Source organism: Carassius carassius, chromosome 17 (genome assembly GCF_963082965.1).
Source record: "Carassius carassius chromosome 17, fCarCar2.1, whole genome shotgun sequence".
NCBI classification, from domain to species: domain Eukaryota; kingdom Metazoa; phylum Chordata; class Actinopteri; order Cypriniformes; family Cyprinidae; genus Carassius; species Carassius carassius.
The window spans coordinates 29,197,534-29,224,052 of record NC_081771.1 but is presented as its reverse complement, the minus strand read 5'-3'; the positions used below and the strand labels follow the sequence as shown (position 1 = coordinate 29,224,052).

At 37.7% G+C, this 26,519-nt stretch overlaps 1 protein-coding gene across 2 annotated transcripts; it reads right to left on the bottom strand.

The window, feature by feature from the left end:
• Window positions 1-8,235: 8,235 nt before the first annotated feature.
• LOC132161553 (coiled-coil domain-containing protein 85A-like) lies at window positions 8,236-26,156 on the bottom strand. Of its 2 annotated transcripts, XM_059571685.1 has the most exons (5): window positions 25,450-26,156; window positions 23,310-24,309; window positions 12,577-12,634; window positions 11,121-11,157; window positions 8,236-9,158 (listed from the first exon to the last, which is right to left on the bottom strand). In XM_059571685.1, exons 1-5 carry the CDS (start codon window positions 25,684-25,686, stop codon window positions 9,153-9,155), a joined length of 1,338 nt encoding a protein of 445 aa, XP_059427668.1. In that variant the 5' UTR covers window positions 25,687-26,156; the 3' UTR covers window positions 8,236-9,152. The 2 variants fall into 2 exon arrangements, with proteins under 2 accessions (XP_059427668.1, XP_059427669.1); XM_059571686.1 differs by lacking the exon at window positions 11,121-11,157 and having other exon boundaries at window positions 25,450-26,154.
• Window positions 26,157-26,519: the final 363 nt, after the last annotated feature.

The following is a 26,519-nucleotide window of genomic DNA, read 5'->3' as shown; positions in this document are numbered from 1 at the left end:
CTGAACAAACAGGAAACATGTTTACAGGAATAGACTTTTAATGGAAGCTTACAGAGGAAATGGGCATAAATAAACACTTAAAATGTACAATAAAACTGTCTTACCGGTAAACCATAAGATTTTATGCTCAAGTGTATTATCACTGGAGGCAATTGCAGAATAATGATTATCTGTGCACAGGTTTCCCAAACAAACCTTCCCCCTGTCTACCATTGATTTTACATGTATAGTAAGATGTTGTTGAGTTTGTTTCTTCATTGGAACAGATTTCTAGAAATTTAGCATTACACCACTTGCTCACTAATGGATCATATGCAGTGAATGGGTGCCGTCATAATGAGAGTCCAAACAGCTAAATAAAGCATCACAATAATCCACAAGTAATCCACACCACTCGAGTCCATCAGTTAACATCTTGTGAAGATGTTGTTGTTTAGATGTATCCAGTGGCAAGAAGTAAAAGGCTCATCAGCATGTGGCAAAAGGTCAACAGTATTGATACAAAAAATACTTTAGCTGAAGTAATTTTGCATGTCTATGATACATGGTCAGAAAAAATCAAATAAAAAATGTTGTATACCTTATTTTCGCAACTGCTTATTCTAAAACATAAAATGAACATATTTCATTAAATTGTAGGTGGTTTTTGGGAGGCATGTGGTTTTTCCTTGTCTGTTGCCTTTGACATTAACATTTCTGCTTTTTAACCCAGCCAACTTGATTTATAAGTATATATCCTTATAAAGTATTTTTCCTACATTATTATGTTAACTGTAAACATGTTTCTCCGTTATGCACACTGACTGAGAATGACACTGCTATATGTGCGTTTCAGAATATTCTTTATGAACTCCTGATTAACCCCACAGCCCAGTCAATCAGCTCCGTTTCACAGCCAGGCCACTGATTCAGCTCATCTGGTGTTCATCTAATGCTGTGCACTCAGGAAGTACAACGCTCATACACAGAATCAATCATTCACTCCGACAGTGAGCCTGATTCAGATCGGCCAATGAAAGAGCACAGTGAGTCAGAGTCTCTATGCATTATGTACATTTCACTCTGCAAACAGAATGAGCAGCTTCATGAGTGAGTGCATGAAAGTATAGGGGTCATACAGGGAGATGGATTTGTACAACAGACGGCTGGTTAGTGGTATATATGTAGTGAGCATGTGTTCCTTATCAAGGACACCTTTAGAGGAACTGACTTGACAAGTCCACTTGCAATCAGCACCAATTGGTTAAAAGTGTTTGCAAAAATGACTCAGAGAAGTTTCTTTCGTCTCATTAGAACTAATGTCTACTTGGCAGTAACTGCTGTGACTAATTCTGTCTGGTTATATGGATTACTGGCCAAAGAAATCCCTACGGATTCATTCATCACATTAGCATAAAAAGCCTCATATTCAGAATCATTCTCATAACAGACAATGCAGTCAAATCTAATTTGTAGTGTGAATAGTGCTTTGTCGCTTCTTTTATTTTATTAATTAATTAATTTATTTATTTATTTATTTCAGAGTTAGCTCACAGCACTTGGTAATTTTAGCAAACTCTGCATTGCTGAAAGACACTCAGTGAACTGCCTAGAACAGATTTCTCTCATTTACAACAGTCTGTCTTGTCTGGGATGTGGTAAAGAGCTTCTAATTGGGTGGTATTTGCTTCATTTTAACTTATTCATGCACCGTCAGGTTTTATGCTCTCATGGTTAGCAGCTACAGAGAAAAGACAGGCACAGCAGTGTGATTAAATAATTCCAGACAAAATGCTTCACTGACGTAAGGGAAATAGCACATTATAATTTATTATAAATAGTGTCATCATGCAATTAATATTCAGTCATCGAGGCACTGGGTTTGATACGCTCTTGAATGTGGTATTATTCCTTAGTTTGTGAGTGAGCTGCATTCAGATTTTGTCTCTGCACTGCATGACTGTGCAGTGACCTGCAAAGCTTTTTGCTGTACTTCTTTATAGCTGTCAACATCTATCACACTGCAACACTTTAAAAACATCCTAAACTACTCTTAAACCTCACAAAGAGCTTCGGTTCCCTAGTAGACATGGGGGCAATTGCTCACACTGGGTGAACAAACATGTATTCCTGCATCAAAATCATGGCATCAATGTAATAATTCACATTAGCTGCCCAGGATACTGAGAGATGGGCAGTATCCTCATTATTGAGAGATGTGAACATGCAACAAACAAATGTAAACATTCATTTGCTGTAACCTGCTAGTTACCCATCTCAATGTATGATGAGTCTGTGAGAAGCACGCCAGATGAATGCAACTGCATTCACAATGCCAAAACACTCTTTCCTTGTTCTATTCTTAGCTGCTGCTTGCACAGAGCAAATAATATAAAGGCTGGTATGGTAGAAAATGGACAGGCTGGGAAATTAGCTAAGGTCTAATGACTGATGCTATCTCTCTGCACTTTGAGAACTAGCAGTCAGTAATTAGAGCTGGTAAATTAGACCCCATTCATGCTAAAGTCTATCATTCACACAGTGCTTATGGAACAGCGCCTACATGCATTATCTCTGCCTTTGATCTCCATCGAGACCTTTACTCTCCTCATTCACAGTTATGATGGTGCCATCCAACCCCCTGCATTGAATGTTCACCATAACTCATGTATTTAGTCACCAGCAGATCTACAGCTTCAAGTTTTTGAGTGAGACTGGTTTCAAATTACATTCAAAAGATTGGAATCAAGAATTTTTTATGTTTTTGAAAAGAAGTATCTTGCAACAATGCTGCATTTAATTTATTTTAAACATGTATTTAAAATATGGTTAAAACAGTAATATTATGAAATATTTTTGCAATTTAAATACAGTTTTCTGTGAATTCTGTTTTTGTAACATGTCGGTTGGTTTTGTGTTTTCATTGGTTGTAGTTCTGCTCCCTGTGATCTAGTTTCCCTGTGTTGATTACTTCATTCATTTCCACCTGTGTTCATTAATTATGTCATTGGTCTTCATTCATTTAAGCCCTGTGTTCTCTTGAGATCCTTTTTCATGTATTGGTTTGAGTTTGTATTTGTATGTTCTCCTTTTGATTCTCCTGTCCATTGTGTTGCTATTAAACACTATTTTCATTCTCTCAGACTCGTGCACTTCTCTATAGCCACATTCCGTTACAGAATACAGGACTGAAAAACAGTCTTTTGCAGTGTTCCTCTTTCTTTTATTTTTGTCCTTTTGGGGGTGTCTGGGAAAGGTCTTCAAGGGGATTTTGTCGCCCTCGTGGAGTGGGTCCTGGAGAATAATAATGGACTGTATTTCTCAATCTGTCCAGCTGAGGAGGACATCTCCAGCCCACTCCCGAACCAGAGATCAGCCAGCTGTCATCCTGCTGCATGGAACAAATGCCTGAGCCCACTGTAGACGGAGAGCCTGAGCCTGCTGCGACACATGAGCCAGCGAATAAAACTGCTTATGAGCCGATCATCGCCCCGGAGCCTGAGCCTCTAGAGCCTCTATCCCACCCAGTTCCTCAGCCCTAGCTCCGCTGGTGTCTGTCAGTCCCTCAGCTCATTCTCAGTCAGCGCCATCCGGGCACTCTAATCTGCCTCGGGATCTGCATTCTCCAGCTCCGTCTAGGTGTGAGCATCCTCTGTCACCACCTCCAACGGTCCTGAACTCCATCTCAGTCTTTCGACCCATCGGCTCTGCCTTGGTTCTTAGCTTCCTCTTCTCCACCATGGCCCATCATCCCACTTGCTCCACTAGGCTCCCTCGTCCCTATGCTGCCTCAGAACTCCACTCCTCCGGCCTTGCTTCATCACTCCATCGCTCTGGCTCTGTCAAGCTCCTTCTTCCCTCCGGTTCCACCTTAGTCCTCAGTCGCTCCGGCTCCGCTGCAGTCTTCTGAATCCCCACCTCTGCCTTAGTCGCCTGAGCCTTCGGCTCCACCTTGACCTCCACCTCCATTTCCATCACTCATCCCCAGGGTGTTGTCAGCCATCTTTCCACCATGGCTCCTCCCTCCTTTCCTTATCCTGGATGGTTTCTGGCTCAATGCCTGGCTCCTCCTGCTCCTGGCTTCCCCTTTGACTTACTTTTTGGATAAAAAAAAAAATGGACTTTGTTGTCTCTGCCTCTCTCCTGCTCCAAGCCCAGCTCCAGAGCCCCCACCCTCCCTCCTCTGTTGGACTTTGTGTTCTGTGGCACAAGGATGCGCCTTTCTAGGAGTATAGTGACAATTGGTCCCTATACTAAATTGTTACCTATTTTATTAATAATTTTATTTTGCTCATCTTTTGTGAATATCATGTGCATGTGAAAGTTTCATGCATGTGAATTTGGCTATGCATGTGTACATCTCTTTTGCATGAATTGTTATTGAGACCAGTCGAGCTCCATATTTGATCCTTTAAGTAGTATAAGGGTGGGGTTGTTAGTGTCCTGTTAGAACAATGTATTGCATGATCTAAGCCATTCCAATTGGTCATGGTGACAAATTATTGAATAAAACAAATCCTTGATTAAGTGGTAAATGTGTAGAGATATACAGTAATTCTAAACAAACTTAAAGTTAGAACATTTTGGTGGCATTTTAAATAGACACAGACAATTGATTCTGACATTCAGAAAGAATTTTATAAACAATCACGTGTACATTTTATGTAAATTAGCTCTCAGCTATAGAAAATTTGACCTTTTAAACTTCTAAAATACAAAAAAAATAATAATAATAATGGGTAATTTATTGTGGCATATCTTATCAACTTTGTCAGTTTTTATTAAAAAGATAACAAAGCTTAAATATAAAAATACATATTGGTTTTGTCCCAACTTTCAAATATGACTTCTGAATTTAAAAAAAAAATGAAGGCAACACAATTAGTTAATTGATAAAACTGTTAGTTGATATGTTTTGCGAAATGTCAAATGTTGACCTTTTAAATTTAAATGAAAAAATATTGCATGCTGTAGAAAACGCCGTAACACTGTTCTCTGTAATGCTCCTCACAGTCTGACGTCTCCTTCACATTATAAAACCTTGAGCAGTCAGGCCACCTTCATCAAAAACAGATCATGTGCTGTATCTCAGTATTTATAGATTCTGTGCTGGGCTCCATATGCAGATTGAGCAATTGACCTGCTCCGACCTTGTTGGAATGTCCAGACTACACTAGTGCCCTTCCTTGGAGCAATGACAGGTTCCTTCACACTTTTTATTCTCCATTTCCATTATTCTCTTTTTCTTTATCCATCCACTCAACTGTTATGCAACTTCTAAATTATAATTATAAGCCTCCTTCTTTGCAATCATAACTCCTCTTATAGGCTTTTCAACAAATTTATTACACCCCTTCCAAATAATCAAAACTGTTGTACTCTGCCCCTCCTTCCCTCTAGTCATAACTTTTCTTATGCACCTCCTTCTCTACAGCCATTGACTGCTCAACTACACCTCCTTTTTATTATCTCATTTTCTCAGCTGTACCTCCTTCTATCTTATCATAACTCAGCTGCTTCACCTTCCTTTTTAGAACAATTTCTCCTTCACTGCACCTCCTTCCCTTTAATGATAAGTTATCTTATGCACCTCCTTACCTCCTTCCTTCTAATCCTATTTCTTCTACTGCCCTCTTCCCTTTAATCATAATTCTTCTTTTGCACCTTCTACCCTCTCATTATCTCTCTCTTTTGTACTTCACCATCTTTTCTATACTCAAAACCCTCTCACCTCTGCACCTTACACACTCTAATCATAACTTTCTTCATAACTCCCTCTTATCCTAATTGTAATCCCCTAGCCTCTAACATAACTCCTCTAACACACTTCCTTCTTTATAGCTATTATTTTTCAACTACACCTCCTCTTTTACCACCTCTCCTCCACTGCACCTCCTTCTCCGTAATCATACCTCAGCTGCTTCACCTCCTTCTTTTGAATGATTACTCCTCACTGCACCACCTTCCCTCTAAGCATAACTTGTGTATTGTGCTTCCTCTCTTTTTTTACAACTCCTCAAGTGTACTACCTTTAATCATTACTGTTCTGCTGCACCTCCTTCCTCTACAACTCATTATGTTCCTTCTCCTTTATAGCCATTACTCCTAAATTACACCTCCTTTTTATCATTAACTCTTCTTGTCTGCTGTGCCTCCTCTCTAATCAGAAACCAACTGCTGCACCTCCTTCTTTAAAACAATAACTTCTCTACTATACTTCCTTCCCTCTAATCATAGCTCCGCTTATGCTCCTCCTCCTCTATAGCGTTACTCCACATTTACACTTCCTTCTTTATAATGATTAACTCCTCTGGTGCACCTCTTTCTATCTAATCATATTTAAGCTACTGCACCTACTTCCTTAAAACTATTACTCCTACCCTCTAATCATATCTCTTGCATTCTGCCTTTTCTTTTATCACAACTCCACAACTGCAAATATCTTAATCATTACTCCTCTATTGCACCTCCTTCCTTCTAAACAAAACTTATTTTGCTCCTCATTCTCTATAACATTACTCCTTAATTACATCTCCTTTTTATATCTATGAACTCCGCTATAGCACCTCCTTCTCTCCAATCTTAACACCTGTATTGTGCCTTTGTCTTTTATCATAACTCAGCAGCTGCTCCTTTCCCTCAAATTATAACTAATTTTTTCCACCTTTTATGCCTCCTTCCCTTTTATAATACCCACTCTACTGCCTTTTCCTTCAAATGCAAGTCTTATACTGCACATATTTCTCTGCTGCCATAGCTCCTCTCCTCACCTCTTTCCTTCTAATTAAATTTCTTTTAATGCACCCCTTCCCCTTTAAAAATAATTTCTCTATTACACCTCCTGCCATCTGATCATAATTTTTCTTCCCTATAATCATATCATCTCCTCTGTGCATTTAACTTCTTTACTGCACCTCCTTTCTGCAAATTTACACTCCTCTGTCAAACCGCCCTCCCTCTAACTTCTCTTCTGTTCCTTATCCCACTACAGTTCTAATCGTTCAAACTTCCTCGATCAAATTCATCTTTTCTCCACCATTCCTGTGCTCATCTCTGCCATCTCTGCTTACCTACCATTCTCCTCACTTCTCTACCATTCACATCTTTCCTTTACTGTACTGCAATGCAGCAGAGCAGATCTGGGCGCAGCTCAGGGAACCTGAGAGAGCAGCCCTCTGTCAGCTCGCCTGCACTTGCAAGGATGCGTCTTAATCACACTGCACTGCCTGTATCTCCTTTACTCTCCACATCAGGCATAGTCTACAGTGGATCAGTTTGTTTGAAACTGAAACTGATATTGATTCATAGATAAGTGAATCTGTTGCTCACATCCTTTTCACAGCAGCAGAAAAATCTTCTAACAAATAAGACTTCAGTATGGTTCTGTATAATCTGTATTATTAAATGAGTGAAAACTCTATTCATTTACTATTGTTTCTGCAGTATATACTATGCACTGTGCATAATAATAAAATAATTACTCGGTTAGAGTCTCGGTTAGTAAAATGTTTGATTCATGATTTGATTGGGCTAACAGCTTTTAAGATGTTTTTAAACAGCTAAATTTAAAAATACAGTGTGATGAGAATTTTGACTATAGCATGGATATGAAACATTTGTTGTGGCATAATGCACACTTTTTTTCTTAAGAATAGGAGGCAGCATATGTGTAGTATTCAGTGAATAGTACACTAGTTTTACATTTCAGACTCAGACCCACAAGGGATTTGATTTTATTTGCAACCTGGGTGCAAGCCACCGTCAATTGCAAACTGAAAAATAAACTCTTAAGAAACTAAGAGAAAGCATCTGCAAAGAACATAAAGGTCTATGCAGCTCTGTGATAAAAGGCCTTTTTAACAGGGATCTTAAAGCACATCACAGTTCTTATCTAAACAGTGTTTCTGGCATCAGTAAGAGGATCAATTGATTTCATCACAGGCAAATGCTCAGAAAAGTAAAATCCGACTGGAGCCGCCCTGCTTGAGAAACGATGAAGCGGATTGAGGTCGGCCCTGAAGCCCAATCTCAAAACCAAAGCGAAAAGCTTCTAATTTCATGGGTGTATGATATTGTGACAAAATAAAAACAATTTAAAAACAAATCCGATGGTTTCACTAATTTTCTATCATCCTGACATGTCTAATTTACATGAAAACAGACTGAATTAGCAACTTGCGAATCTAGCTGCGCCTGCAGATTGCTGGCTAAAGCTTTGCACTTTAGTGTTAGTGAAACAAATAATAAATGCCACGCAAGCCTACATAATGGAAACCTTTAATATTTTGCACATATATATATTCATATTATTATTGTTATAATAATGACTGTAAGTCAAAAATAATAGTCATTATATGCATATAAAACTAATCCATTAATTTACTATATGTACTATGCTGTATTTTTTACATATAAAACAACATGAAGAAACACCTCATTAGCTTATATACAGGAGCTTGGAGGGAAGGAATAATAAATCCAATAAACACACACACATACATACACAGTATCAGTGAAAACACTGATGAGGTTATTCAGTCACTGACAACATGTACAGAGTCCATTCTGCTTTCGTAACACAAACATCTTGTACTGGTGTCAGTCATGTAAAAAACAATCCAAGAGATGGAAAACTAGCAAACATTATACTGATACTCCTTGATAGATGCCTGGATGAAAAATGAGCAATAGAGATATTTCAAATAGCTTTGGTTGAAAAGAAACTGCATAAATAAACATCAAGGACAGGGAAGCACCTTCAGAGAAGCCACAGCGTTGTGTTTCATGTGTCCTATTGCTACTCGGAATGATACAGAGAGACACGATATAGAGAGAGGGACGGCTCGAGTGTTTGATTACCCAAATGAAGTACTGTTAAACATCTGTTAACCACAGGAGATATTTAGATTCTCATAGTCGTGTGTGGGTGTGTCTATTTCTGTGGTTTGTGCCAGCGTCGTCTTTCACCCGAGCGGGTGGGGAAAACATCCTGCGTCTCGCTCCAGTCCACGCTGAAATGACCGCACCAGAGGGTCCACAACGCGACTGAGGTTATGAAAACTCAAAGGGGGTCTGACTGCTCAGGGATGGAATATCTGCCTGGTGAGAGCGGAGCTCCAGGGCCCCCTGCATCAATCCAAACCTCCAAGCAACAGCGTGGTCAAGAGGAGCCATCAAAACTGTGGAGACACAAATTTCACTTTAGCTGTGGAAGTTTACAGCAATAAAACACCAAAGTAGAATTTTTTGAGTTTTAAAACATCTGCATGCTAGTGTACTCTTAAAATTTGGCAAAATAAACTTTAAGCCCATATATGCATTTACAACCTTTCGTTAAAATATTGATGTCCCCATGGTACAAAAAGAAGTACACTTGAGCATACCTTTAAAAATAGCATTTATTACAAAACTAATATGCTTTTAAAGTCAGTTCACACTGCACCAACAGACGAATCCATTTATAGTAACTAAAATATATTTTACCTATGCTTGGTTAATATTATGAGCACTATGTTGCAAAACCTAACAAATTGGCCTTAAAAGAATATACTTAAGCGCATAGCAATTTCGGATACTTAATTACATTTACAATTAAATGAAATTGTATCATAATTTACATTTATTGTGATTAGTTGAACTTAAGATTGCTTTTTCACCCAAGTACATTAGGGTCTTACAGTAAGTACACTACTTTTTCAAAATTATTTATTTTGTCTTTCCAATATGTATAAGTCCACAGTGAAAGCATTTTTAGTAACTAAAATATACTTTACCTATATACCTTGTTAATATCATGAGCAGTATGTTGGAAAAACTTGTAAATTGGCCTTAAAAGAATATACTTAAGTGCATACCATTTTCAGACTCTTAATTACATTTACAATAAAATTAAACTGAATTAAAATTTACATTTATGTTTGATAACTTGAACTTAAGAGTGCTTTTCACCCACTTAAGTAAAACTTAAGTACATTAAGGTCTTACTGTAAGTGTACACTTCTTTTAAAGTAATTTTTTATAGTTATTTCTATTTTCTATGCAATATGTGTAAGTCCAGAGGCGAATCATTTATGGTAAAAAATATACTTTACCTATACCTGGTTAATATTATGGATATTTTGTTAGAAAAACTAACTAACATCCACCAAAGTGTGTTACTTCTGTTGAACAGTTTTGAATTTAGAGCTTGTCCATGTCTTTTCTTATTGTGTAATTTTTGTTGAAACTTGTACGTCACATATTGAAATGATAAAGTTGAGTTTCACTTAAAATATAGTAACAACAATCAAATTATAATTATAATCAAGTGCTTTACGTGTGCTTTGGTATGTTAGTCAACACCAAAATAAGTGTACAAAGTGCACTTTTTAAAAGTGTTAAGGAACAACTGAAAAAATGTAGTTTTTCAAGTATTATATTATCTACAAGTACAGTTTTTTAAAACGGACTTTTAAAATTTGAAATACACTACAAGTGCACCTTCAGTACAATTAATAATGCACATACATCGATTTTTGTACAATCAAATGCACCTAATACCAGCAGGTGATTCGTTTTTACATCTTCAGTAAGAAAAGTAGCTTAATTTAGAATTGTATACTGTGATGGCTTGTTGATCTGGCCTGTTTCCTTGTGTCTGGTTTGTTCTGTGTTGCAGGGGGCGTGGCTATCGGTTGTCAGTGAGATTGGGGACACCTGGGCCCGGGTGTTTCACACCTTCATAAACCTACCACTCTCTTTGTTAAGGGAGAGACCTTCTCTCCCGTGCACTAATGGCTTTGTTCATGCAACACGCAACAGTATACGTTCCATTCATCCAAACATGCACCTCATTCTACTGACCTTACTGATTTTCACACTTCATGGTTGTTATGTTAGTGGGTGTATCGGTGTTTTTGTTTAGTTAATAAATTTCATAATAAATAATAATATATAATAATAAATATATAATAATAAATTTAAAACTGCGTCCTTCTACTTTTGTCATGGCTTTAGAGCCATGTCATGACAATACTAGCATACTACTCTTACAAAAGAGTAGATTGCTATTCCAAATTCATCTCATGTCAACACTGGACAGAAATCTGTAGAAGCGATTTAATGTGGTCTTCACATACATACATGTGTCATCATTTACTAACCTCTGTTTTGTTCTCACCCTGTATAAGTTTCTTTTTTCTGTGAAACAAAACAACAACAAGAACAAAAAAAAGAGATCTTCAGGAGGGCTTTAGTTATTCATTCAAGTAAAATGGATGGTGATTTATACTGTCAAGCTCCAAAATAGGCAAAAAGCCACCATAAATGAAGTCCATAGGACTTGTGCTCTATATTTCAATTCTTCTGAAGTGCCTCTATTGTATTTTAAACATTTGCAGCATTTTTCAAACTTTTGGCGACTGAATGCAAGCATAAATAAGAATTGAGAACTCCAGCAAAGGGTTTTTTTGGGAGCTTGACAGTATACATAATATTTGTTTGTTTTACAGAGGAAAGGCAATAATACAGGGAGGGGTCTGAACATGAAGGTGAGTAAGTGATGACAACATTTTCACTTACAAAATGACAAAACTGTTCATTTATTGACAGGTTTTACAAGAGGATTACAGAAATCATCCCTGCATGGCATGGAAGTTGGTGTCTTTAATTACAACAAATTGAAAATCAAGGGGAAAATCATAATTCCTGTGAAATCTTGATGGGATTGGTGAGTAATCGCTAAGGACAAACGTCTGCCTTTCAGCTATTAAATATTAACAAAAACATTTTCTGCCCCTGCTGGGCATCCTTAGGAGATCACGGATAGACAGAGTCACCTCTACCGTTGTATTCATACACATATGGATGCATATATGCATGGAGCATGGGGACATGTGGGCTCTGTTTTTAACTATAGTAAGCTGTCTCACTGTGTATCGTCTCTTTTTGACAGCCCTCTGTCTGAAATGAAAAATGAAATGCTCTATAGACAGCAACCCCATTAGGATCAGCCTCAGACAGCACAGTCTGTTCATGCATATTGCAGACAAAACTGGAAAGCGCTTGGGAAAATCAGATCAGACAGAACTCTGACTGCTTCACAATTTCCGGGAGTCGGGGTGAGCAGGTCAGTCTGCCAGGAAATAAAATTATGTGTACCTACTTAATATAATGAGCATTTTGGTGGGAAAACTAGTCTCTGGATTTGTGCTTAGATTTTTGAAAGATTCTCTTTCTCTGCAACGTATTGTTTTCTGTAGAACTGTAGAACTATTTCAGTGAGTTTGTTGGTCTGTAAATATTTGGTAGAATAATTAAATTTTCTTATAACTTAGCACTTTTTTTTTCATTGATACTTTAAATTAATTATGTTTACATTTGTCATTTTGTCATATTTATAAAAAATCTGCACTTACTGTAGTTTGTTGCACTCCATCAGCAAAGGATAGAATGCTGCCTTAGCTGTTGCTCTTTCTTGTAAGGCAGCATAATTTAGCTGCCTACTGTTTTGAAATAGCTTTCACTTCAGGAGCACACCAGTGATGCCTTAAAATGCTGTCTATGTAGGCAGCTCACTTGGTTTTGGAACAGAGCCGAAGTCATTTGAGCTGAACTCACCTGTCCCAGAGCTTCACGTTCCTGCAGTTGTTGCTGCAACATCCTGCTGATATCAAAGCTGTGAAGATAAAAAAAATGACTTTTATTAAGTTTTTGTCCACAGCAGTTGGATATGGAAGAACAAAGCCCATTGATTTTCTCTATAGAGGATTATGTTTTTAATGCTAGCATGTAAATCCACAAAAGACCTTTCAAAGATTGTTAAGCGAAGATGAATTTGGATGAATTCTGTAGAAGCCATGCTGTTACAAAGAAAAAAAAAAATATTGAGTCTGTCGTAAAAAAACTTTTATACAGTTTTTTCATATTCAGTTTTTGCAGTGCATCAAGGTTGTAATGTCATTATATATACTGGAAAGTTTCCATAGATGTTTAAGTTTCTTAATGGAACCATACAGTAGATGGCAAAAAAAAAAATCAAGGAACCAAGGACTCTGAAAAATGGGGAATTGCTGTTTTCCTTGAGATGAATTATAGCAGCTTATTGTCTCCACCTGCAATACCACGACTTAGGTGTCCTTGAGCAAGGCACCGAACCCCCAACTGCTCCCTGGGCGCCGCAGCATAAATGGCTGCCCACTGCTCCAGGTGTGTGTTCACAGTGTGTGTGTGTGTGTGCACTTTGGATGGGTTAAAAGCAGAGCACGAATTCTGAGTATGGGTCACCATACTTGGCCGAATGTCACGTCACTTTAATACAGTCCTCAAAAACGGGCACAGAATGAAAAGCATTTAGATCTGGCTTTTCCACAGAGGTGTTGGTAAATTTCATTGTGGTTTGTGCACATTAAGGCTGACACCGAGGGTGGTCTGTAGGAAATAAGACGCTCTTGACATAATTTGTTGCCCTCACAGCGCCTGAGTAGTTATTTTCTCTTTTTAAGGTTTAAATGCACACTGGAGACCACAGGCACACCCTCTTGTTTACCTTCTTTACAGAGACTGGCGACAACATTTTCTCCTGCATGTCTGCCCAGACTAAACCAACTGTGAACCTGTCTGCTTTTCCCATATGCTTCCCCGTCAAACACACACACAAGCAGACATAGTACCAGTCATTTGGGCTGAAAAACCTCACTTTGTGGATGGTGTATTTACCAGAGTAAGAGCATATGGTTAAATACAATTCACAGAGTCACTTCTAAATTCTCATTCAGACTGTTCTTAAGAGTAGCTACTGACATGCACCTTTCATTGGCAGGCTAATCAAGGCTTAGCCAGTTTTCCTGTACTCTGAACTGTTCAAAGTCATTCGATATTCATTCAGATAGTGATGACACATCCATTCTTCCTGAACTCTCCTCCATTAAGCCGGCATCAGTACTGCTCTGTTTCATTCACCACTTCTGTTTTTTCATCTCGTTATCATATTTGCTTCAGGCGTGCATACACAGTCAGCCATAAAAGATTCATGCCAGTCTGTGGACTTCTAAGAAACACTTTAGGAGGCTTTAGCAGACATCCTGGCCAGTTTATCCGCTAACATTCACAACGTGAAAGGGGATAAAGCCCAGGAACAACCGGGAACGCAAAGCAAAACTGATTTCCTGGAGAGAGATAGGCCCTTTGCTTTGATCAAACAGAAGATAATAAGAACGACAAAGAGGTTTTGGACTCTGCTCCACAAATGCTCAAAGGATGATCAAGAATAAGGATCCAATCAATATTTGTTGATGAAACAAATCAAAACCAAGGGTTCCCAGTATCATGCAATCAAGAGATTTGAGATTTGTGTCCATTGAAGCACAGTGTAATCAAATCATACTGGATAACATGATCATCAGGCTTTGCTGGCTTGGTATAAAAAGATCTGTTTTTTAAATGCATGTTAGAAAACATATTTTGATTATGATTTACCCACGTATATGGTAAAAAAAATTTATTTGTTTTGGCCTCATAAATATTAATCAAAATGTTATTGGGCCAAAATGTTACAGAGACTTTTGACATATGTGACACATGCAGGACCCCACCGATCATTTAGTACACTTATGAACCCATTGCACAGTATACAACAAATCATGACATATAGATGGGAGAAAATATCTGTTGCTACTTCCATTTTATTTTAACTTCAAAGCAAAAAGGGCTACACATTTTTACAAATTACAAATTAACATTTTTTTCCATTCAATTTTTAAAGTTTGAAAAGAAGAGAGCAAAACAATACAATTTGGTTCATTTGCTGAGATTTCTATGACAAAAAACTTGTAATGTAAATCAATGTCATGCAAAAACATATCAGTTGTCACTCTATATCTGCCAATAATGTATTATCACAATGATTAATGCTTAATTTTATTATCAAAGCTCTGTAGTTTTTTTATTGTGAATGTCAAAACATATAGTACAATGAAGACTGAGAGATGAACAAATAAACTTTAATCAAATGTCTGATATATGATTCATGATTTTTCTAAAAACTTATGTAAATATTCAAAGTGTTCGTGTTGAATATTACTGACAGTGTAATAGCAAAACGTGTTCTACGACCTGAAGGTGAACATTTTTACAATTATACTAAAAGGCCTTTAAAAAAATGTTACGTATGAAGTCTTTTGGGGTTATTGAATTAATAAATCATTTATGCTGAACATTGCAGAATATCAAAATCTCTTGTTGTATCCTACCATTAACATTAACAATCATTATACAAGGCTTTACGTTATAATAATGCCCTAAGCATGCATTTAGCTCTTGAGCTTGAATATTGAAATTACATTGGGTGGGCTTTTATAATGTCACTGCGCTTCTTGGCTGGTAGCTTATAATGTTCAATTTGCCCTGAGAGCTCATGGGCTGATATTAAGCAATGTATTGTGACTCAGATCTGTCAGATAGAGTCTATCCTGAGAGAAGGGGCGCTGAGGTCAAGATGTGTGATTTCATATTTGTACAAGTTCAAAACTTCGGTCAAGATGAATATCTCTTTCACATTCTCCCATCTCTATAACAAATACACAAACACACTGCTACAGCAAATGCAGACAGACTTACACATTTCCATCATCGGAAAACAGGGATTATGGGAGAATGTCCTATATTTTTACAGATCATGGAAACGCTTAAGCTCTGAAAGTGGGAGCGGGGGTCACAAAATTCACTAAGAAGAACAGCTACTTGCTCTATTCTCAGTTATTTAGAATTAATAATTAAAATAAAACAGTTATAAATCGATACAGACATCATAAGGTCAATTTGCACACATTTTTGGAAAAATATATATAATTTTTTTTTTTTTGCTCACCAATGTGGACATTTGCTTGCAATCTATTTGTACCGTAATTTTATTATTCAAAGGCATAATTCCAAGTAGTTTCATAAATACTTGCCTATAAAAGCACAGATGTTGTCTTAGTTAATCATTTTCACACATCTGCACTTCTAATGATCCTAATTGTAGATTCTGCATGTACTATAAAAACACAGTTTAGCCCCGCTCCAAACATCAGCCTCTGCAGAGGTAATATGTCATTTGTAACCAGATCAGATTTTGCACCATTCTTGGGACTTTAGCAATATATGCAGCAAAAATGCATGAAAAATGACAGTGTTTGCCATATGCTTTAATTTCTTGTTGTAGCATAACAACTGTGCAGAAAAATAATCTGTGAAATTAAAGATTAACCAAAATCTAATTTCTGAGATTTTAAGCCATTAGACTCGGCAAAAAATAAATAAAAAGAAAAGATGTTTCAGCGACCATGGAAATTCTCTCTAAATGCTAATTATTTTGTCTGTTCAATTTTGCTGATTGTGTGATTCAAGTATAAAGAGCTGAAATTGCTTACAGCACTTTTAAACACACTAAAATAATGTCATATACTGTATCATCCAAAGAATAGCCACAATGGACCTCTCAGAGCACGCAAACTGAAGGTCATTGCCTAATGAAGCTCACAGCACATTCATGCATCTCAAGACTGTGTATCCCTTCAGACAGAGTCACGTTCAGTTCAGCCTGCTGCTGCCTCAACTTTAGTGCAGATTTAGTTTTCTTAACCACACACATAACTTATTATTTTCATATTAAACACAAAAACAACAGGATTTTACTGTGTGCTACTGCTGAAATACATGGAAATAGGAAACCTGTCAGAACTAGTTGTTTTTGCAGCTATGCATGGTGCAAAAACATGTGGAGATGCAAAGCAGGGGTTTTTTTTGTTTTGTTTTTTTGTGAAACGCACAATCCTCACACAAAGCCATGACTCAACAATCTGAGCTGAGCCCGCCGTGACAATCCATTAGAGGCCCATGACTAAGAGCTCACTGTAATATTATTTCCCAGGGAAAAAAAATACTCAAATATGGTGCACAGGGCAAGAATTATAGGACGTTTTCTAACTTGCCAGATCCTGTTTTTGTTAAAACCTTAACCTTAAACCTGGCCACTGCCTAAATGTAAGCCTATTACTCTCTATAACATTTTTGAGCATCTGTTAAACAATGCTAAAGAAGACAAGAAGCCCATATATATCATTCAATAAATTTCACATGCGAGTCAGTTCCTTTTTAAGTCTTTTTCCACCTTTATTTAAAATAATATTTACATATTTTTGCAGCTTATATTTGTAAATGATATTTCTATTGTACATAGTTGATTTGTTATTGCCTAATTATTTTTATATTTTTATAACCAAAGTCACTGGTGTCAGTTCAACTGAAAATAAAATAGAATAAATGCAACCTTTAATAATAACTTGTTAAAGAGTGTAAACTGTACTAAAATAAAATAAAATATAATGTAACCTTTACTAAAATTATTTAAATTAAATAAAACAAAAATGTAAACTTCACTATACAATTATTTGTTAAAAGTGTAAACTGTACTAAAGTAAAATTTAATTTATTTTATAAAAACAAATAATAAAATAAAATAATACAAATGCAACCTTCACTATACAATACATTTGTAATTTTAACTAAAATAAATATGTAAAACAAAATGGAACCATTCTACAGTAAAATTACAAAATTAAAATTTTATTACTAAAATAAAATAAACTTAGAATAGATTTTGAAAAAAGTTAACTTTTATTATAAAGGGTGTAAACTTTGCTAAATTAAATTAAATTAAATTAAATTAAATTAAATTAAATTAAATTAAATTAAATTAAATTAAATTAAATTAAATTAAATTAAATTAAATTAAATTAAATTAAATTAAATTAAATTAAATTAAATTAGCTAGGGCTTGAGTGTTTACCTGATTATTCAGCAGGACACCTGTAAGACTGTTAGTGGAAGTGGAGGAAAGGTCTTTGCCTACTGTATGTGTGGAGGTAAACATTAAGAAAGCCTGACGGGCTAAATTTAGAGCCGGAGTCAGAGGGGGGTATCTCCCAAGGTCACATAGGAGCACACGCAACATTCAGGCTCAAACTAACTCACTCCCATTTCAGATACAGGTCTGCCTAAACCACAGGCTTCCCTGGAGACTGAGAGTTTGAGACTGAAGAGGTCTGACTTCTGTATTATCAGGAGTTGTGTAATGGCCGCTTTGTCTCCTCTTTAAAAGCCTCGCTCTTATCTGAATTATTAGGAAGGTCTCAGATTCGCCAGAGTTTGAACTGAAGTGAAAGTAGCTGAGAAAGAAATCTCAGAGAAGGGTCTGGCTGCAGACTTGCACTTGCACTCTCAGACTTGCACTCTCAGACACTTGCACTTCCACTAGTGACATCACTTGCAGTCTTTATTTTTTTTATTTTGTTCTATTTATTGATAACTTTTTTTTTTTAATCTCTCAACATTTTACAACAGTAGCCAGGTGTTGAAGACAAGAAATTCAATAACAATGTCACTTGCACTCTCCGCTACCTGTGACATCACTTGCAATTAACACAAATCGTGCGTGTTGCCAATGGAGACAAGACGCTGTGGTGGTAATTAAATGATTAAAACTAAATTAGTACTATAATGTACAGGGTCCTGCAAGAAAAAGACAAGACCGGCAAATCCGTGGCCACAGAACAGCAGAATATGAACGCAATGCACAAAGTCTTTGCGTTTTCCTCCTGTAGAAAAAACAAACACTTATTATAGAATAATGTATTGAGATACATTAAGTTCAATTAAAAGACCAAATTCAAAATATAGTTATTATGTAATGTACTACAAGGCAAGCAGACGGCTATGAACACAATGCGCAACTTTGTCCTCCCGTACAGCAAAACGCTTAACGTGCCTAATAACAGACTAAGATGATAAAGACAATTCAGTAGGTCTAGCTTATATGTCTTGTTGTTGACTCAAGGTATATACAGACCAGCAAATATGAACGTGCATTATGAAATGCATTAAGTGATTTTTAAAGGATCAACTCCGTACAGGCAAGCAGACGAGTACAGAATGCAGTGCTTAAATTGTACATTAAACTTATTCCTCCTATAGAAAATCATTACAAATAAAACACAATGTAGCTTAATGGACAAAGACAGTGATATAAACAAGCTGTAGACAGTTTATTCTATATGGAAAAATGCTTAACGCGAAACTTTGCGTGTTGCGTTTATTCAGGGCTCACTTGCTTGCCTGTACATATTAGTTAGCCTATGTATTTTAATAATATAGACAAGCATATTGAGTTTGGCCTTTATCATCTTAGTCCATTATGCCACATTTTGTGGTATGTGAGGAAAATACTATATACATATTCATTAAAATAATGAACTGTAAATTTAATTTGATATTTTAATAGCATCAATACATTAAGCCATGTTAAGTGTTTATGTTTTTCTACGGGAGGAAAATGCTTAGCGAGAGACTTTGCGCAAGCATTCATATTCTGCTGTTCTGGTCTTGTCTTTTTCTTGCAGGACCCTGTACGTTATAGTACTAAATTAGGTTTAATCGTTTAATCACTACCACAGCGTCTTGTCTCCATTGGCAACACGCACGATTTGTGTTGATTGCAAGTGACGTCACAGGTAGCGGAGAGTCGCCACCTGGCTACTGTTGTAAAATGTTGGGAAATTTAAACAAAAAGTAATAAAAAAATTAAACAAAATAAAAAAATAAAGACTGCAAGTGATGTCACTAGCGCAAGTGCAAGTGTCTGAGAGTGCAAGTCTGAGAGTGCAAGTGCAAGTCTGCAGCCAGACCCTCTTGAAATCTCACATGTATAAGAGTTTCAAGAGTTTTTAAGCAGAAAAGCTTAGACAAGCACACTGATGTAATTCAACATGCAAGAAAACATGATCCTGTCACTGAGTTTATGAGAGAAGCCGCTTCAAATGACTTCAAATTCAAATTTATTTCACAATCACACCATGCTATTGTATGGCTTCTGGGTCACATGGACTACTTTTATGATTTTTATTTTTTATGGTGCTTAGTTTGCAAAGCTCACTACAGCTAGATGGAAAGGATTGAATACTGTTTTATTAAAAATGTCTTTTATGTTCCACAGAAGAAACAGGACGGGTCTGGCATGACATGCTGGTGAGTAAATGATGGCAGAACTTTCATTTTTGGGTGAACCGGTCCTTTAACCTTGCTCTGTTTAAAAAACAAACACTCTGGTTCCTCCATCTGTTCATTGTGCGGGGTCAGCAAAAAATATATAAATACAAATCTGAGCCAAGAGATAGAGAGAGAAACAAAGAATGGAGCACCCATTTTTCTCTGCCTATAAAACAATGCCCTCATTTTAACGTTCAGACTTTTCAAGACATCAGAATATTGACAGATGCTGCCAAATACTGTACTGCCTGTATGGAAACCGCTTTCATGTGAAATCCAAAACCAGCGACCAAATTTCCGGCATGAGCTGACAGCATTAGCTACTGTACAACGTGATTCCCATGCTAAGTCCAAATAAAGCCACCCTGCGTCTTACCCAGAAAAAGGTTAGCAGCAGGATGGCATATATATTAGTTTAGATGAGGTCAAGAGGGGCTTGTTTTCATGCAGGATTTCAGCGAAAAACGCAGAGGGATTGTCTTGTGACGCTGTTATTTAGATGCTTATTTATCTGAACTTTGTTGGCTGAAGTCATTGTGATGTTTATAATCATGTGCTCTGGCTTTTTGAATAATAGCCACACGCTAAGAAAGCAGAAAAATAATAATTCTCTGAAAACCTCTTACAGGATCATCCAGAGCTACGCACAAGTTTAATTCCCACAACAAATACTATGTTTATGATTTGTAGCGACTGCACACACTGCAACACACTCCATTTGAATTAATAGCTACATAATGCAATGTCAATACGGTAATGACTTCCATCATGCCGGTCTGCAAATAGACATACAAAGCTCTTATGTCACGAACTGTGATATAATCCTGGTTAAACTGTGATATAACAGTAATATAACTTAAAAATTCAGTTTACTACAAAATAAATAAATAGCATTGGCTGTCTAGGCACCATGACCGCAACAGTAAATGCTGACAATACAGATAACAAATAACAAATACAGATGCCAGAACAATGTTTTTCAAAATATCTTATTTAGTTGGGTAGGAAAATGTTTATAGGTTTTCTTTTTTGTAGTGTACTACCCCTTTAAAACCAATACTTTCCACACACTCTATTAGATCATCAACACTGCAAAGCATTTCAGAGCTGCATTAGGGTCGCTCAGAGGAAGATATGGATGATGTGGAAGTGTTACAGGGTCAGTGGACGTGTGGTTTTTCCTTTGAGATCAACACCAAAACAGAATGTGACAGTGACAAATGTCTACAGCAGCATTACAGACACGTAGGACAATGCTGAAACCACAGTATCCAACAACAACAGTCTTGTTAGCAATTACTTTTTATTGTTAGTGCTGAGCTAAAAGCCATTCTTTAGGTTCTTTGCCAGTTGTAAAGCTAATATCTTTCAACAACTATTATCGATTTCATTTTGACAGTGAGAGAATGTTTTTTCGTCACCAGGAAGGTGCTACCGTAAACGTAACGAATAAATCTTATCTGAAAAGATGAGGGAAGCTAATGTTAACTGTCGAGAGTCAGCTAAAGTTCTTCTGTATTTTGAGTTATTTAAATCAGGACATCAATCTGCTCTTTCTTGGTCCTTATTTCATCTTAAGGGGGCATTTCTTGAAGCTAATGAATGCAAAGTGAGTCACATCTTTCACCTTGAGGTGAGTGTTTTATGGACGGTGTGAACTATGGGCTACTCAGCATGTTCTCCTGTAGAAATCGTTATCTGCAGCTGTGGGGTATGCACATAGCTGCCTAGCGCCTTTGATTTGCACCATTTCTCTAGTGTGTGTTTGTGTGTGTTTATTTAAAATCATGGGATTTTGAACAGTCAGCACATCTTTTCTCTCACAAGCTAGCAATTTCGTAAAGAACTTACATAAAGCAGCAAAAAGACAAAACTTAGAGTTATGTCTGAATATGTCAACTTCCCTGCTGTATAAATGCTACATTTTACTATTCCATGATGCTGAAGGAGAAGAGTTGTGAATGGCAGTGAAACGACACATGACAAAGCCAATATGGTGGATGTAGAAGTCCCAATTACATTCTGAATGCACACAAGCATATGATTTATCATTTCACCTATTATGTGTGTGCATGCTGAGGTGTTTGTCCTGCATTAGCATGATCTTTGTGATGTTTTTGCTAATGCAAATTCAATGGTTTTTAATACATGGTATTCCATAGTATTCTCTATAGAGGACCTCTTAGAATCAAACCGCTATTGTACATTTTTAGTAGTATGGGTCTATTATGTCTTTGTAACTGCACAGAGATGTGCATTTCTTAAATGAGGCAAAATAGGACACTGTCTGTATGGTAACATCTAACGCAGTGTCCAGTTGTTTAGATTTGATACTCATTGATACCAGGCATAGGTCTGGTGTCTCTGGAGAAATAATTAACTGTGTTTCAAGATGGATGAACCGATCGTGAGTAACTTCAGCAGAGTCCATTGAAACCTGCCTGTGAGTAGCAGGTTAGTCTGAAGAAAACTGCAAAGACCTCGACATCAGCAATCATTAGAGATCAGGGTTATGCTGCCTTCACGTGATATTGGAGTTATCAGAAATTGGAAATCGGACATTAATGGCCTCAGGAGCCATATTTATGACTGGGAAACCATAAACTTTAAACATGGCGGAGGAGAGAACCAAATGTGTAAATAACCGTATGATGCATATTATGTATATTTTACACAGCATTTATAACATTTATTTGACACTGTATTGCTAGATTAGGGTGTCCAGTCCTGCTTCTAGAGGTCTTATGTCCTGCAGAGTTTAACTCCAACCTGGCCAAACACCAGATGTATCTAGTAATCTTGATTAGCCTTTTCAGGCTGTTTCAGATGTAAACTCTGCAGGATAGTACCAGGAACAGAATCGGACAGTGTGGGTAATGTTTATATGGTTGCCAATAAATGGGATGCTACACTGTATTCATTGTTGGATACTGGCTAAACATCTTCTATATATATGGCTTTAATAAGATTTCCCCAAGAAATAGGCAAGAATAAATTTGCCATACTCCATGATTCCTATTCTTTCCAACAACAAAGCACTTGAACGTGACAAACTCATCATCACAAAGTTGAAACGTGCACATTTTTTAATCAGAGCTCTTAAAGATCTGTTTCTCATTTTACCATTTATCAGATCATATTTTTTGCGTATTAGCTAATACTTAACTGGTGAACATGGTATAAAAATAGAGAAAGGAGATATATTTCTCCGGCATAAAAGCACACCTTCAGTGTTTTCAAATATGTGCAATTTTGCAAGTCAGACCCACCATTCACGCCATTGTAAAGGCTCCGATGGTGTGGTGACAGCTCTTCTCCTGCCAATCTCCGAGGTGACATCTCTCTACCAGGGCTGCCAAACATCCCATGTTCAGGGCTCATGCTGTACTGGTGCCTCAGCATCTCAGGACTACTTCCTCCCAGCTTGCTTTTGTCATGGTGGAGCTCTGATGTTCCTAGCAGCAGGTGTCTAGCTTCTGGACTCCCAGGCCCACTTCCTAAGCTGCCCCTGTGCCTCTGGATGTAGAGCTCAGGATTCATGGGTTGTCCTGGAGCCAGATGGTGCTTCGGATGAGTCTCCGGACTCCGGTGGCCCAGGGATCGACCATACTTTTCTGGACTAAGCCCTCTAATCAACCGATGATCAGGTACAGATATGGAGCCACAGCGTGGTCGGCAGGGCTGGGGCAATACGAAGGGATACTCCAGGCTGGTGCTTCTGTGCCGGGCGGGAGGGTCAGGGCTGGAGATCTCCACCCGTTCTCCTTCCCCTCTTTTCCCAGGACGAGCCTTCTGGATCTCCGGGCTTTTATTCCCAATTCCACCACTAGACGGCGGCTGTGGCTGCTTATGGTGTGGATGCTCAGAGCTGTCAGCGCTTCCAGCACTAGAAGTACTGCTTCCGTCCCCCACATCCCGCATCAAGCTGGGTACCAAAAGCCCACTCTGGCTATCAATGGAGTTACGACACCCAATGGACCCCGTCCCACTTTGGCCTCCTTCCTTTCCACTGCCTCCTTTCTCCTCGTCTATCAGCAGACAAAGTTCCCTAAGCTCCAGGTTCTCCCGAATGACCTCATCCTGCTTGTGCTCCAGTTCTGTCAGTTTCTGAAGATAAAGTGCCACCTCCTTACGCATAACGCTGGCACTGAAGTGACCCAGACGCTGCCACTCACGCGACACCCGCTTGCCCTTTTGCCGGTCATCGTCCAGAAAACAGCACAGGTCTCGCAGTTCCCGATTGTCATCCTGCAGCTTCTGGTTTACCTCCTTCATCACAATTGGAAAAACAAAATGTGTTTAGATATTTTAAAATGTTGCCATTTAAGAACTATTCTTGAGGCCATACAAACCATATCATATCATTTATTTGATTTAATGATTCATTATGAGACTAAAGTCTAGTTAAAAGGGGTAGTTCAATCAGAGCTCTCATGCATTTCTAACACTGATCTAAAATAGAACAGTCTAAAGCTATGATTTTCTTGTATGTGCCACATTTGACAAAAACTCTGCTTGTCCATTAAAGCAACAGCTCACCTGACACACATGAGAACTAAATGGATTTGGCATCAATGTTACCAAACTCTGCATGATACATGATGAATGAACATGAAACTAAGATTGAAGAGCTTCAAAATATTTGCAGTGAACGTCAACTAAGCTATATTGCATGGCTTCAAAAAAAAAACTTGCAAGTGTCATATGGACTATTTTTATGGAACTTGACAGATGTGGTCATTGTCTTAATATTACAAAAATGGTGTGCACATCCCAAACATCCAAATAGGACGCAGGTGCAAGACAACTGAATAATATAATCAAATAAAGAAGTGAAGTCTGCACACTGAAAACTACTGCTCCAGAGGAATTTAATTAAGCTCAAGCAACGTTTCGATTGCAGACTTCACTTTTTTATTTCATTGTCTTAATATGCCATAAAGCTGAAATAAAAAATAATAATAATAAAGTATTTTTTTAAATAATCTGTTCCTTTTTAGACGCCTTCGACAACATTGTGAATTTTTATATGAATGTTTATTTATATGCAACATTCATGGTTAAAAATTGTGAAACGCTCACATTCATGCATAAACATAAAAAAATATCAATGATTGATTATAAATTATAAATAGTTATAAACAATTATATATATATATATATATATATATATATATATATATATATATATATATATATATATATATATATAATAAACTAAGGTACTCATTGCTTATATCAGTGTTAAGTAATTTTCTTTTTTTTCCCAGAAGCTTTTCGTTTTAATCAGAAGAAAAGCATATAATGCAGCAAGAAAATATTCAATGCGTTGTTCCTAAAAGAAGAATGATGTGCACCTAGGTGCTAGTGGCGCATCCTCAGAGAGCGCAGGTGTGCTCCAGTACTCACCTTCAGCCCCCGGATCTCGTTCAGATGCAGCTGGAGGCTGCGGTTCACCTCCCGAATCAGATTACTGTGATCCAGAATGACGCTCATTTTATCGGCTTCGGACCTTCGGAGTCGCTGCACCAGCTCCTCTTTGCTCCATTGGAGGAGCTCTTCATCCGTGAGGTTGGAGATGTCTTCTGTTGGACTTTCATGCGCCTTGGATCCAGGCTCTGTTTGTACAGATAGTGCTTTCTCCATCAGGAGTGGCGAGCTGCTGCTGTGATACCAGGTGCTGATCAAATATTAATGATGCAGGCAGCATCCGCTGTGTTAGGAGGAGTCAGGGAGACAGAGGATGCATCGTGGAGTGATGCCCGTATCCGATGCCCTCAGAGTGGGAGTCGCCTCGAGTTTTCCCAGAGCAACAGCTGATGCATCTGACGATTAGAAAGAAGGGGCGGCATACAGAACAAGTCCGCCCAGATTATTCAGCATCGACCCCCATTCATAGTTCTTGTAAGTTTGGGAAAGTGACGGTACAGGATAGCCGACGAGATATGGGTGGTTTCAGTCGGCTCGATGCGCTCGCCTCCGTCTGCCTCTTTTTGGGCTCCAGCATCCTCGTGGAGATGGAGGAGGAGAGACGGCAGCATCCGCAGCCAGAGCTCCCGAGAAATGAGCGTGACTGCAGCGACTGAGTAAACTCTCTCTCTCTCTCTCTCTCTCTCTCTCTCTCTCTCTCTCTCTCTGTGTGTGTGTGTGTGTGTGTGTGTGTCTCCCTCTCTTGTGTGTCGTACATGTTTGTGTGTGTGAGTTGCCAAGAGGTGATGCTGCTAAAGTTGCATTTAGATATGGTTCTAGCGCCATCTATGGACACATTGAGGTACCACATGTGAATATTTTAACATTTTTCCCTCTGTTGAAACCGTTTCAGACATTAGCTTAAGGTAAGGTAATTATGCAATTAGGGCTTGATTTAGGCCATTCACTGTATACATACGTTTGATTACACAGCTTTATACTGTCTACCTTGAACATTTTAATGTAAACCCTCTTTCACATTTTAGAAAAGTTACGTTTTTGTATTTAAT